The following is a 14,058-nucleotide window of genomic DNA, read 5'->3' as shown; positions in this document are numbered from 1 at the left end:
TGCCGAGGCCTGGAACTTGTCTGTTAGAAGCTATGAGCTGAGTAGATGGTAATAAGAGATCTGTGAGCCAGGCAGACAGTAAGTTACATGGGATGAGCATGGCATGAAGAATATAGCTTTTTAAGATAAGTGAGAAGCCAGGAGTTGGGCTTTCAGAAGGGGATTATCACAGCCAGGTTTATACCTCGAAAGGAGTGCCCTGGTTGCTGTGTGGATGATGTATTTTACTTGCAATGCAAGTCAAAGCTAATACTAAGTGGACAGGCTTTTGCTCTTAATTGAGGTCATGTTGTTTTGTCCTGGAGTCATAGTGATGGAGACAGTGAGAACTGATTAGATAGGGTATGTATTTGGGGGAATAGCTCATAGGACTTCCTCACAGATTGGATGTGGGGTCTAAGCTGCTAGGTGAATGGATGGTACTGTTGTTCCTTAAAGTGGACAGTGTGAGGTGGAAATTTCAGAGATTACAGATTGGAGGAGGGAAGGAAGTTATGTGTGAAGAGTAACCGACGGAAACCTTGGGGTAGGAGTTACCTTCTAGAAAGCAGCAGACAATAGAAGTTATAAGCTGGAAAGAAAGACAAGCACATGTCAAATGGCTTTGATCTACTAATTGTTTTTTGTTCCTCATATTAACTTTATAATTTAAATACCTCAATCTTTACTAAGTATATATGATTATGTATGTGTATATGTGTTTGATACGTAAATATTCTTTCCTTTTATTAACTAGGTTGTAAGTTCTACAAATGGAGAGTTAAACACGGATGACCCCACGGCAGGACGGTCAAATGCACCCATTACAGCCCCTACAGAAGTAGAAGTGATGGATGAAACCAAGTACGTTTTTGTTTTGCTTATTTTGTTAATTTTTTTGGTTCATAACTTTCCATGTTTCAACTTTATAGTTACATACAATTATTCTGCACTTTTCCCCCTATAGGGAATAGAGCACACAAAAGAAGTGATATAATTATCTTAATGACTATTTAAAGTAATTCTACTTTAATAAATACATTCTTAATACAAAACTAGTTGTTTAGAAACTGTGCTCAAATCTTCATTTAAAATGAATAGAATAGTTTTAGCTTTTGATATTTAGGAACATTACATGAATTACTGCTGTATTATTACTTGTCTGTAAGTGTACTTGGTATTGTAGGATGTTGCATGTTTAATGTTACTTTAAGATTAATTTTGAAGAGGTAAACTATAGTAGTGCTGCTTGGAAAAACAATGATCACTTAATTATGGGCTGTTTTTGATGATTTCTCTCTTTTTCCCTCTCTCCTTTTTCTTTTCTTTTTGTTTTTCTGTGTATAGCTGCCAGAAAGTATTGAATATGTGGTGAGTTCTTAAGTGTAGGCAGGCAGAAATAGCTCCATTGACTATAATTTCAAGATTTAACACCATTTAATACAAACAAAAATCTTTACCTAGAAATTACAATTGGTAAAACAAAATTAATTGATAACAATAACATTAGCCCTTGAAAAGCAAGAAATAACTGTTGAGGAGCTGTTTTGCCTGCTGCAGCTTTTTTGTTTTGTTTTTTGTTTTGTTTTTTGTTTTGTTTGCTCTAAGTGACATAGTTTTGGGGCACTCCTTAACTACATAGATGGTATGCCAACCTGCTTATGCTTATGCATTTGTTTTGTAGCATGGAGTTTTTATTTATTATTTCTTAAATAGAAAGCTGAGTTTTTTAGTTAAACTTTATATTTTCCTATTTTCAACTTTTGAATACATACTCTTTCCCCTACAATATCACTAAAATCTTATTTCATTTACTAACCATTACATTAAAAGTCCTCTAATACTTCTTAATAATCCTGGGGGAAATGATACTAAATTTTATTTTCTGGTATTTGCCTTCAGGTGGAATTTTGTGTTTAGTTGCCTCTCTCAATTTCAAGACAGATTTTGAGTCAGTTCTGCAGTGAATTAAAGCCTTAGAAGAGTCAGTTTTAAAGCCGGTCAGTCATCTTACTTATATCGTTAAAGAACACTCATTCACAAGCTGAAAACTGAGAAACTGCTGTGGATACTTTTGTTAACCAAGCAGTGACCCATTTCAGTTTCATTTTAGAACTGATTGGTGGTGACCAAATTTAGTATAATTTAGTATAATTTAAGACACAATTAGTCCACATTTACTTGTTATTAAATAAAAATTTAAGCATAATGGCATATCCTTGTGACTTTTAGATACAGTTACTATATAGGGTGTCAGAGTGGCAAGTCTGGTGCACACTCCAGTGCAGTTGGGTGTTAGTTGTGTAGTTTTGCTCCTCTGTGTGGTGCTTCGATCCTTTTCCTAAGATGCTGCTAATAATGCCATCTCAGGAGGTGAGCAGAAGAGTGGCTGTGGTAAGGTTTTGTCTGTCACATACATGGACTCTAGCTATTGCCACGCCTCTTTGTTCTTCATCACTGTCTGCCGTTTGTGCTCTTCACAGGAGAAGGCTTCCAGAACTGTTCCACGGTGTTGTTAAACCTGTTGTCTGTGTTCACATCCTTTTCGAGACTGACTTTTGATCCAGTCTATCCATTCTTTCTATGTTCATTCAGTAGTTAACACTGCTGAGATTTCAGAAATAACTAACTTCACAAACTAGCAAGAGAGACTGCAGTTGCATTAGTAGATAATAGTATATGGTAAAGCTTTCAGTTTGTAAAGAAAAGGGGCACTTCTTGATTTTAGTCAGAGAATGCTTCATAGAGGTGGCTTTCAAGAATGACATAGTTCACTTACATGTGATGTCTGTGTGTGTGTGCTCAGATAGCCTGCCTTTTCTCTTCAGAGCCTTAGAGGACAAGAACAAAGAACATAATGGGACTACTCGAGGATTGTGTCACCTCCTGTTTTTTCCCAACCCCCACTTAAACCAGACACTGCATATTTTACTACTGTCTTATTAACCTGCCTGTACAGTTTATACATCTCTCACATCATGATGACTCTCAATGTATTGAAAACAAAGCCTTTTTATCTTTAGAGCCTCATTGTTTAAATAGGAAATCACAGTAAGTTACTACTAAATAATTCCCTAAAGCAATTTACCATACTCATGAAATAAATTATATCATACAAAGAAGTGAGGTTGAAAATACCTGCTAGATGAAAGAAACAGAGTCATGCCATCGGTTATATAGCTCCACTTATATAGACTGTGAACAGGGCAGCAGCAAAGGACAGACACTGCAGTAGTGCTTGTCTGTGGCAGAAGAAAATGGGAGGGACTGTTGAGAGACAGCAGGTTCCTGTAAGGAATGAGGAGCTTTGAAGTTAGGTTGTTGTTGATATCTGTACAATTCTGTGAGTACTCATCTGTGCTTTGTACACATCATGAGGACAAATTTTATGACATGTGAATTATATCTGGGTAAAGTGGTTTTTAAAAGATAGTGACCTATGAGTTCAGGAAAACTTTATTCTAGTTGGTTACAAGAATCTGCAGAACTTGTCTTCATTAAAGCTTTTCATTAAAACTCTCTTTAAACTTTGTTTTGTCTTTCTTTAATGGGATTATTTCCTAGCATTTCCGTAATACGTTGTCCTATCCTCTGAGACTGAGCTATGTAAGCAGAACTTGTTTTCCTAGACTGCATCTTCTTCTAATGTTTACTGGAGAAAATATTCTATCATTGATGATTGAGTGATTATGAACATACTTACATACACCATTAGATAATGTTTTTGGTTCTAGATATGTAAGGTTTTGTGTATGCTTGTGCATGTACGTGTGTGTTTGTTTGGGGGTGTTGAATCTAGTGCTTTGTACATGTAAAGCAGGTGCCTTATTGCCGAGCTATACCTCAGCCATCATAACCGCTGTAGAAGAGAACGAAGTGGCTATAAGGGATAAAAGACTGTGGGACGCACACGTAGTGAGAAGTCAGTGCTCCCTCTGCCCCTGTTGCCTCCCTCTCCTGCTTTCCTCAGAGAGGGATTAAGAGGATCACGAAAAATAACTTGGGGCCTGAAGTTTAAAGAGCTGTGTGTTCTCAGGACTTAATGAATGAAGACCTAATGATGAAGCGATGAGCAAGAGCATGGCTGTGCTTAGAACAGGTTGTCGAGTAGAGAACTAACTGCCAATTCTGCCTTCTGCTGGGTTAGAGGTGGGAGCCGTGTCTCTAGTTCAGGCTGGCTTGAGTGGGATTAGAGGTATAGTCAGCTTAAAAGGAAAATTTGTTGAAAAACTGTAAGCCATGATACAGGCAAGGTGAAAATTTCTGAACTAAGAGCCAGCTTGAAAACGGTGAGAAGATTGCATTAGTTTAGATAGATTAATTCCAAGTGGGTAGAGAGGAAGACAGGATTATAGGTATCTAGTTGAAGGTGTTACATACCTAGTCATTTTCTGATCTGAACTCTTGCCTAGCTGAGAAATTTAAAGATAAGGAATTTCACATGAGGTATTAATTTTAAGGTAAAATACTTATTTGTCAAAAAAAAAAAAAAAAGTATTTGTTGTCTTAAAGGCGTTTTTCTACATGCTCATTAAGCCAGGGCTGGAGAGACTGTTTGGTTTAAAAGTTCTGAGTGGGTGGCCCAGGCTGGATGCAGGAGTAGTCTTCAGCAAAGGTGATGGATGGCTGGAGAATCATTGTAGAAGGGATAGGGAAGAACCTCAGATCCATTTGGGAAAACATGCTTCAGTTTGATTGAGAGAAGTAAGTGTTTAATATAGGTCCTGACAAACAAAGCACATCCTCCATGGCAGGACAGTGTGTGAAGTGAATTAGAGGTGTGATGTGAGCAGCAAAGCCGAGGTTCACTGCGATCTTAAGATGAATTCTCACAGCACAGGCTCTTCATTTCTGCTTTTCACACTGGTGCTGTATTCACACTGCCTCACTAATTTCTCTGGTTTCACTTTTAGTTCTGAAAGCTAAATTCTTCCCATTTGTTAAATAACCATCCTTTCTAACATAAGTATTGTTGGATACAAAAACTGTGCCGACTGTCTTAGATCTAGACTCAGCATTTAAAGAATGTGTTCTAGCTCAGATTTCTCCAGACCTCATAGTAGACCTGAAATAGTCATTTTATAGCCTCTGGTAGAGTTACTCCTCGTGGGTAAGAACTCCAGAGTTAGAACTACTGTGGGATTTAGTTGTGTGAATGAGGTAAATCCTTCAGTATATACTAAACAAGTGGCAACTTTTTGCTCATTTGATGGGCTAGTTCTGTGTGCTAGCCATTGCACAGCTTCATTCTAGTGTGAGGGAGGCACTAAGTCAAACAAAATCATTTTAAAATAATAGTAAGTACACAAAAAAGACAGTGTCATGAAAGCGGCACTGTTTTGGATTGAGTACTTAGAGACAAGATAATAAGATGACAATTTCTCAGTCATCAAGACCAGGACTCAGCTGGTTTTGAAGTGACTTTGATCTTTAAAACTAGCAGGGGTTAGCATTTCAGCTTACTCCTTTAATGCCACTGCTTTGTGGCAAATGCATTTATAGAACATGCATCAATGCTGCCCTCTGGTGGTTGTTTCTTTAATAGTATGCCATCCTGTTTAGTTATGTGGCTAACTCTTTAACATTGTTTTTAAACTTAAAGGACCTGTGCCATTAGAATTCATCTTAAATCTGTACTTAGTTTCAAATAAATGCTTGGGCATAGTTTCCTTATTCAAGAAAGGTTATTAACAAATGAGAAGAACTTCTCTTTATAACTAAAAGCAAAACCAAAGAAGTCAATGTGAATACAACAACAGAATAGACAAGCTGGCAACTAACAGGCTGTTTATCAAGACCTGTATTGATTGTGTTTCCCATTGGAAAGGCTAACAGTTTAAAATAACTCTTTAGTACAAAGGTTTTGAAAGACTATGGTTTGGAGCTTGAAATGACAAGTGACAATAGACAGGGACATTTAACATCATGAGCAGGAGCTTCATGTTAACAACACTGAAAGTTCACTGGAATATCACTTGATTCTTAAATTTAAAAGTATAAATATTTGGTCTGTTTCTTTTAAGTAACTTTTTTTTTTTTCATTTTTAGCTTTTACCCTGTGGGTATTGTCTAGTATTTGAAAGATTTACTTGAATAATATTTTATCTCCCTCCAGTTGAGACAGGGTCTCATCTATTCTGGGCTGGACCCAAAGTCTGTATTGGAGGGTGACCTTGAACCTTCTCATTCTTCTGTCTCTACCTCCTGTCTGGTTGAAGCAGCCCTGAAGATTGAATAAGGGCTCTGCCCACCAAGCAATATTTCTTTGGCGTTTCTCTTTTTGAAATTTTACATATCTGAAATTTGAGAAAGTATTAGGTTCATGTAGTTGAAAATGAATGTGGCTGTTTTTCAACTCCTGAAACAATGTATTGTGCTTAGTCCTTGTCCATGGCAGTAACTCTGATTTAGGCCCGTGAGTAGTATTTCATCATTTACACAGACACGTATTCTCACACTCATTGCAGTTTATTCCGGTTACATCAGGAAGATAAAGTTCATATCTAGATGTTTTTAACCTAGGAAAAAAGACAAGGATGAAATATATGGTGTTTGAATTGTTTTTAAAAACTATATATTTAAAATATGTTCTGAATAGTTTTTTAATTATAATAGGGACATGCCTTGGCTCTGCAATTTTAAATGTTAGGTATAAAATTAGTTTGATCAAAATTAAATAACTTACAGTATGCTTTGACTCTTACAATGATTTAAAAAAAAAAAAAAAAACAGTAAAGGCAAAGGTGGGTCAAGAGTCCATAGTCATTCTCAGCTGTATACTGAGCCTGAAGCCAGCCGCACCATTTTAGAGTCTGTCCCAAAAACATAAAGTAAGTTCCAGTCTTAGTTCTGTACTTAGTCTATTTTATCTTCTATTTCATAAATATGGTAGGATATACTTGATGATCAACGCTGGGGTTTGTTTTGTTTTATAATCTAGACTGATTTGTACTAAAACAAAATCCCTAGTAATAAGGCTATCATTGCCTTTGTAACAGTGGCTTCAGGAATCAAAACTACCAGAAAGAAAGGGAGAAACTATACGTATGAGCTTTATACAAGCAAGACACCCTGAGACTGTTAAATATCCTGAGTAAAATGAGGCAGATGAGCTGAGAGTCCGAGCACTGTAGCTTTGAGTTCTTAGAAAAGTCTTTGGACTCACTGGCTCTGTTTTATGTTGCACAGAATGTCCTGCTGTGCGCAGAAGGCATGCTGATAGGACATAGTCATAACTGCCCTGGGCCACTAATACTCATGCTTTGCTGATGTGTTCACTGTCATCTGTCCTGCTGCACGAGCCTGTTGCTTTCTAGGACCCTTTCAATTACTATAGTAAGTTCAACCTTGAATAACTTTCGTGTTTTTACAATAATGGAATGTTTTCTTTACCTACAGGTGCTGCTGTTTTTTCAAACGAAGGAAAAGGAAAACCATACAACGTCACAAATGACTGGACACAGACAGATCCTGGGGAGTTATTTACATGTTCATATGCTGTCTTGTGATTAAAATCATCTCTGTAGTGACCACATATATTTTCAAGGACTCACTCTTGAAACAAAAATGTCATACTTTCATATTTCATTTTGTGGTTGTCTTACATTCATTCCCCCCACCCCTAATTTAACTTTATGGAAGCTTTAAGATTTTGTCAAAACGTGAGTGCTTTGCCCATCATTGAATGGAATGGACCAATGACGTGGTATTGATGAACACAATTCCACAGGATATTGTTCAGAAGCTCTTCTGTTCTAGAAAACAATACAGGTGTCCAAATGTCAATTAATTGTACCTAATTTGATTTCTTTATGTCTTCTCTAAAAGTATAACCAAACAGGAATTTTCTTCCCACTGGATAGTGCAGCAGAGAAAACAGTTGCCCAAATATTAAAAACAACTTTCTTGAACAGTTCCTGTTTTGTGACATCTGCATTGATTTCAGTATGACTGATGGTACTGTTACTCATGAATCATATTGACATTCTCTCTGTGAAATCATGGTACAGTCACTGCCCAGAGGTACAGAGGAAAAAGCACTATGGGATTGGCAAACTGTGGCGGTAAATAAATCAGCAGTGTTGGACATTCGAGCTCGGCTTCTGTGGCACCACTGTGTGAAGTGCAGCTGCAGAAGAAGCAGAATCGCCAGGAACATTTGTTTAATGTCACTCTGCTTCCAGATGATAATATGATAGATGGCAGAAGTGAGTATTGGAGAGGTAATGTATGTTAGAGAGGATAAAAATGTGAAGCTTGTTTCAGTGTGTAAGGCTGGAGCCCCTTAAGAGCCTACTGCTCAGTGGTCACATTTCTCTCAGAAGCAGAAACCTGAGGACGTGCCATCCAGTGGTGGCTGCTTGTGATGTTCTTCAATTAAAGAAAAGAGTCATACTCCCAGCAATAAGCACTGGGTCACTGTTGCCCTCCGTGCACATTAGTCTCTTGTATTCAGCGTTGCTAGTTCTCTGGAATTCCCTGTCTTGAGCATAATGTTGACGATTGGAGAATGTTCTGGAGAGGGTGGGCTGGGTGCTTTGCCTCCATAGCTTTCACAGTGCCTGCATATGAACAGCATAACAATTCTGTTGTTAGCCAAGTCCATTCCACTTTGCAAGTGTGCTTTGTTTTACGCCATAAGGACACAGGCATACTTTCTGTCTCATCCTGTCAGCCGGGTTGTGGAGAGTTAAAGACTGGCTAGAAAGATGCTGTTGATCATATCACAATTCATCTTTTCCTTAGAGAATTGTTGTTCCTCCCATGCACTCTCTTCTCTGTATTGTGAGCCTTCAGGTATGCTTATTTATTTTTTTTTGTCTCAAGGTAACATTTAAAATATGTATTAAAGGAAATGAATTCACATTTTTTTACTTCATTATTGGATTTACAGTTATTTAATTGTATTTTGTAATTTATTTTTCTTATTAGCCAAAAGTTCAATGTGTTGCTTTTGATAAATTGGGCACCCACATGAACATCCCAAATCAGGACATTGTTTATCTTTTTTCTTGATTTTGAAGACCTACACTCAACTGAGAAAACATGCGCTGTATAATTTGATCAACAGTTTCCATTCTATTTGTATACTGTCATGATATCTAAACTGCAGGAGCTAAATACTGAGTTTTTTATTTTGTTTGCTTTGAGCAAGGTAGATGGATATTTTGGCCATTTATAATGTGAAACCACTTCTTTACAGTATTTGACCAAATTTGTGTGTCTATGATATTTGTAAATACATGCGATATCTGTATTTCTTATCATAAACCTATTTAGTTTTATTCTCAGTAGGGTTTTTTGGACTGTACAGTGTTTATATGATCTGAACTCCTTATACATAAGAAGGTGTGTATATTAATCCAATTATGGACTTAAATATTTTAAAAGTATGAATACCCTTATTTGCTGCAAAGGCCAGTGTGTAGACATTTGCTTTTTAGCAATATTTTTTAAGTGCTCCATTTTAGTGCTGGAGAATAATTCTTTGGCACACAGACTGGTCAGTAATAGGTAATGCAGGTATGTTCAGGTTAAGCCAACAATGTTTTGCATTTTTATGCTTCTTTTCTGTCAACACTAATGAAATCAACATTGCCTGAATGTCTGAATACTGAAACACAGCCCTGTTTAAAAGTATGTAACTGAAAAAGAAATAAATAAAGGTAGTTTTTTTAAACTTGCTCTTTCCCCTTTCCTCTAACCACGAGTGAACTAATGTTATTCAGTACTGCACAGAGCTTTAAAAATTAACGTCTTTGGTTTACTACTTACTGTAAGAGGCAGAGCAGAAGGAAGCTGCTTTTGTCATTTTGTTTCTGTCGTTGTTCGATTGGAGCAGTTTTATGGAGCACATAACAGGAAGGATCTAAGCTGGCTTTGTTTTCATTTTTTTAATGTTTTTGAGTTACTTAATAGAGCAATTAGTTAAAGCTGTCTTCTAATAACTTAAGGGAATAAACACTGATTTTATTTCTATTTTGAAAATGAAGTCATGCTATTTATGAAAGTTCACTGTTAATTAATTTTAAGTGAATAAAGTCATTTCAGATGAGGAACATAAGTACATTTGCAGCAGTAATTTGACTTCTCATTATGGTAGGTCCTTTAAGCATTTTACCAAATGGTGCTAATAGAGCCTTGTTTACTGAAGGATACTGTCGGCAAGATAAGGCAAGCAGAACTATTTAATCTCTGACTAGTATGTGCTTTGAGTACCAGAGACTTTTTGAAACAGCATGGAAGAATGTGGACTAGGGAAAATAACTAAGCAGGTAAGAGTGCTTTCCATACAAGTGTGAGGGTGTAAGTTCAAATCCCAGGGACCTCTGTAAAAAGCCAATGTCATGCATGTACCTTTTACTCCAGCATTGTGCCCTGCAACCGCTAGAGGATCACTAGGGCATCCAGCTGCCAGTCTAGCTCCAGGTTCAGTGAGAGACCTTGCTTCAGATGGGTGTGGAAAGTGATAAATGTCCTTCTCTGGGTTCTGTGAATGTCTTAAGGTTTCTGTTGCTGTAAAGAAACTCCATGACCATGGAGGATAAACAGTATGGTTTATTTGGCTTACACTTCCACAGCCTTGTTCTTTATAGAATGAAGTCAGAACAAAAACTCAAAATAGGATATCAACCTGGAGGCAGGAGCTGATGTAGAGGCCATGAGTGTTGCTTACTGGCTTACTGGCTCCTTGTAGTTTGTTCAGCCTGGTTTTTTTTTTTTTTTTTTTTATAAAATCCAGGACCATTAGCCCAGGGATGGTCTACCTATTGGGCCCAAGTCCACAATGGGCAGGGCCCTCCCCCCTCAATCACTAAGAAAATACCTTATAGGCTTGTCTACAGCCAGATCTTATGTAGGCATTTTCTTAATTGAGGTTCCCTCTTGTCAGATGACTTTAGCATGTGTCAAGTTAACATGAAACTCTCCAGCACAGTGTGTATGTAATGACATACAACACATTTACACACAGGGCCAGGAGAATGATGATGACACATAACCAACCGGTTTTATCTAGAGAAAGCAGTCTGATTGTAGAGTGAGTTCTAGTCTCTGACTGTATTTGCATTAGTAAGAACTTTCCAACAGCAAATGGTAACCCAAATCAAGCAAGAAGAAGCAATATTTCACTTAATTGTAAAGCCCAGTGCTAAAACCAGCTTCTGGTTAGTAATCTTGGTGGTAATCTCAGCCTGCATCGGCTTTTCTCGTGTCATCTCATGGCTCTACTGTCCCCTTACTGATTTGACTTTCAGTGTGATCGAGCGTCAAGTGGCTGTTGAGCAACATGAGACTTTGATGGTACTATCTCGATAACCAGCAAGCTCTCTGCAGGTCCAACAAATTTCCATTTTTGTGCAATGGGACAAAGAGCTGTAGACAAATAGCTGTGCTCTTCATGGGTCTGAGTCATGGGTCCACATTTAGAAAATACTTGAGAAATGCAGATAAAAGGACATTAAGATATTTAACAATGGTCAGATCTAACACTTGTAAAACAAAAAGCAATCCAAAACCAACAGCAACAAAAGATACTACCACCACCACAAGTCCACAGGTGCGGGTGAGTGTGTGCACACAGAATATGTTTACGTGCATAGATTTAAAATCGGTATGAGTAGATGTTCTAGGTACATTAGAAGTGCTTAAAAATAGGTGAAAAGAGAAGTGCTGATGATTTGGACTGGGGTGTTTACCAGCAGGGAAAAGAAAGATACTTAACAAATAAGTTCATTATTTAAATTTCAGCACACAGAAATGAAAGTGTAAAAATCACATGTAATTACCCTCAAGTATCTCACTTGGACAATTTAAAAGACAGTGACATATTTTGTTTAGACATGAACATCAGGGGAAAAATGAGAAAGTCTTCAAGTTTGGTATGGGATATGGTGAATTGGAAGTATATTTGATATATTCAGTGAAATACATTTTTAAAAAGTACAGGGTATGAGTTTAAAACTCAAATATAATGTACAAGTTATCTGCATAAAGATGTAAAGATGGCTATTGAAGGCATGATAGTAATGAGATCACTTGATTTAGAAAAAAAAGCAAGGTCTCCTATGAAACATTTATAATGTAAACAATGTAACTAACATTCAACACATTATGCATTCTTAGTTTTCATGTGACATTTTGGACAGGACTCCTAATGGCTTACAAATGTATCTGTGTTGTCATGTTTACATAAGACATTTGGGATTAGAAAATATTTGTTAAGTTTTGAAGGGGAGTAGCTAGAGAACAATGTGGTTCTGAACATAGAAAAACTGCAGACTTGCTAGGATTTAACCAACCAGTCAGCCTCCAGTACCCAGTGTTTGCTTTATGTTGTTTTGGCTTGGGTTTGTTAAATTTTAGTTGTAGTGTTGGTTATGGAGTGTCAGTAGTTTGTCAAAAACACCTTTGAGCTTGTAATATATATTTTACTTATTAACACTGTGGGATTGAAACACATCATTGAATTCTTTAGTATTTTGTTAGTTTGTACCTCAGTGATGAAACTTTGTAGTGCCTGGGTACCACTGGCACAGCACATCTCCTAGGCTGCTCCACATTGATCTTGGGCCGTGACCTGTATCATCTCATTAGATGTGAGTGAAAACTCATCAGTGAAACATGGGGAGGAAAGATACTGTAGCCATAAGGAAAGTTAGTAACTACTGAGCAGTGAAATGCAGATGTCTGCCTGCAGCCTGAGGAAAAAAAATACAGCATAAAAGTACAAACTCAGTTTTTAAACTTAGCATTATTTTCAGAATTTTACATATAGAACTTCAGATGTTGCTAACATAGTGCATGATTGTATGTGAAAAATGTTTGACTTAAGCTAAAAAAGGAAGTCTCGGGTACTTTGTCTAGTATGTTCTTGTTTAGCCTTTGAGGACTTTGGTGACAAGTTAGAGGAGTTAAGAGCTTTATTTTCCTAAGTAGAAATGAGCATAAATAGAGAGCTTTGTTAATGTTGAAAATAGTTAACCAGTTTGTCTCCCCTAGCTTTTTATCAGATCCACAAGTTAATACATTATCTTCTTTGTAAGAATATACAGATCATAACCAAAGAAAAGGACCTTAAAACCATTATCAGGTAAGGTTGCTGACATGTGAAATTTTTTTTCTTTTTATTTGGAGCCATGTTCTCAGTGTATGGTCTAAGTTGGCCTTGAACCCAAGATCTCTGTCCCCTGAGTACTGGGATTGTAGGACTATGTGATCATGTCAGGCATAAAATACCTTTTTTAGAACAGTTGCTGAGAGGGTATTTGTTAGGCTATAATTTTTCTTAATTGGAAATCCTTCAACTTTTCTGGACTAGGGATTGGTAAGCTTTTGGGGGGAAGATAAAGTTAAGGCTTTGTGGGCTAAGAGACAGATTTGAGGCCTTTATATACTTGTACAATTTTTAAAAATTCATATATTTCATTGATGAAATTCAAACTATATTAATACTTACATACAGTTTTGTTTGTAATACAGGTCTGCAAATGTTAAGCATTTGGTTAGTTTTGAGGAGATGCTGCTTCACTTAGTTGGAGTTTAAAGCTGATGATAAATACTTATCTATTCACTGATCGACTAAAAGTGTCTTCACAAACACATGCTATCAGATACTCCATCAGTTGTTGTGACCACTTGGAAAGAGTTTGTAGAATTCTAGCAGATTTGCTCTTGATACTTGCTTTTAATACATAGTATCTGTAGATGGACCACTTCCTAAGTAACATACCTGTTAGATGTGCTCCTCTTGATTATACAGCCATGTTGGTTTGGGTTTATGGAGTGTGCCTCTGTACTTACATTGAGATTCAGACGGCCACTTCTGGTTGAGTTTGGGAACTGCAGGGATGGCCATCAAATGGTGGTGTAGTTGGGAAAGTCACTACTCAAGTTTTCCTTCCTGACAGAACATACAGATGGAGTAATAAGTAAGTCTTTACTAGTTAAAAACAAACACTTCCATCCAATACCTGCTGAGTATTAAGTAGCTGTCGACTACTTTAAACAGTCAATATTCTTGTGCTTTGCCAAGTTGTTCAGTAGCTTTTCTACACCTCACATATTTCTGCATTATCCATT

At 37.0% G+C, this 14,058-nt stretch overlaps 1 protein-coding gene across 10 annotated transcripts in view; it reads left to right on the top strand.

The window, feature by feature from the left end:
* Csnk1g3 (casein kinase 1 gamma 3) overlaps positions 1 to 9,658 on the top strand; it is an 85,212-nt gene extending 75,554 nt beyond the window's left edge. For 4 of the 10 annotated variants that reach the window (XM_076912645.1, XM_034518008.2, XM_076912644.1 and 1 more), the window contains 2 exons: positions 737 to 843; positions 7,378 to 7,566. In XM_076912645.1, the coding sequence (XP_076768760.1) occupies positions 737 to 843; positions 7,378 to 7,432 (162 nt within the window). In that variant the 3' untranslated portion in view covers positions 7,433 to 7,566. Of the gene's footprint in view, positions 1 to 736; positions 844 to 1,326; positions 1,351 to 7,377 lie in introns of all 10 variants that reach the window. The other 6 variants (XM_034518010.2, XM_034518009.2, XM_034518003.2 and 3 more) reach the window with 2 other exon arrangements.
* Positions 9,659 to 14,058: the final 4,400 nt, after the last annotated feature.

This window comes from Arvicanthis niloticus, chromosome 14 (genome assembly GCF_011762505.2).
Source record: "Arvicanthis niloticus isolate mArvNil1 chromosome 14, mArvNil1.pat.X, whole genome shotgun sequence".
Classification (NCBI taxonomy): Eukaryota; Metazoa; Chordata; class Mammalia; order Rodentia; family Muridae; genus Arvicanthis; species Arvicanthis niloticus.
This window is presented reverse-complemented; position numbering and strand designations above follow the sequence as displayed.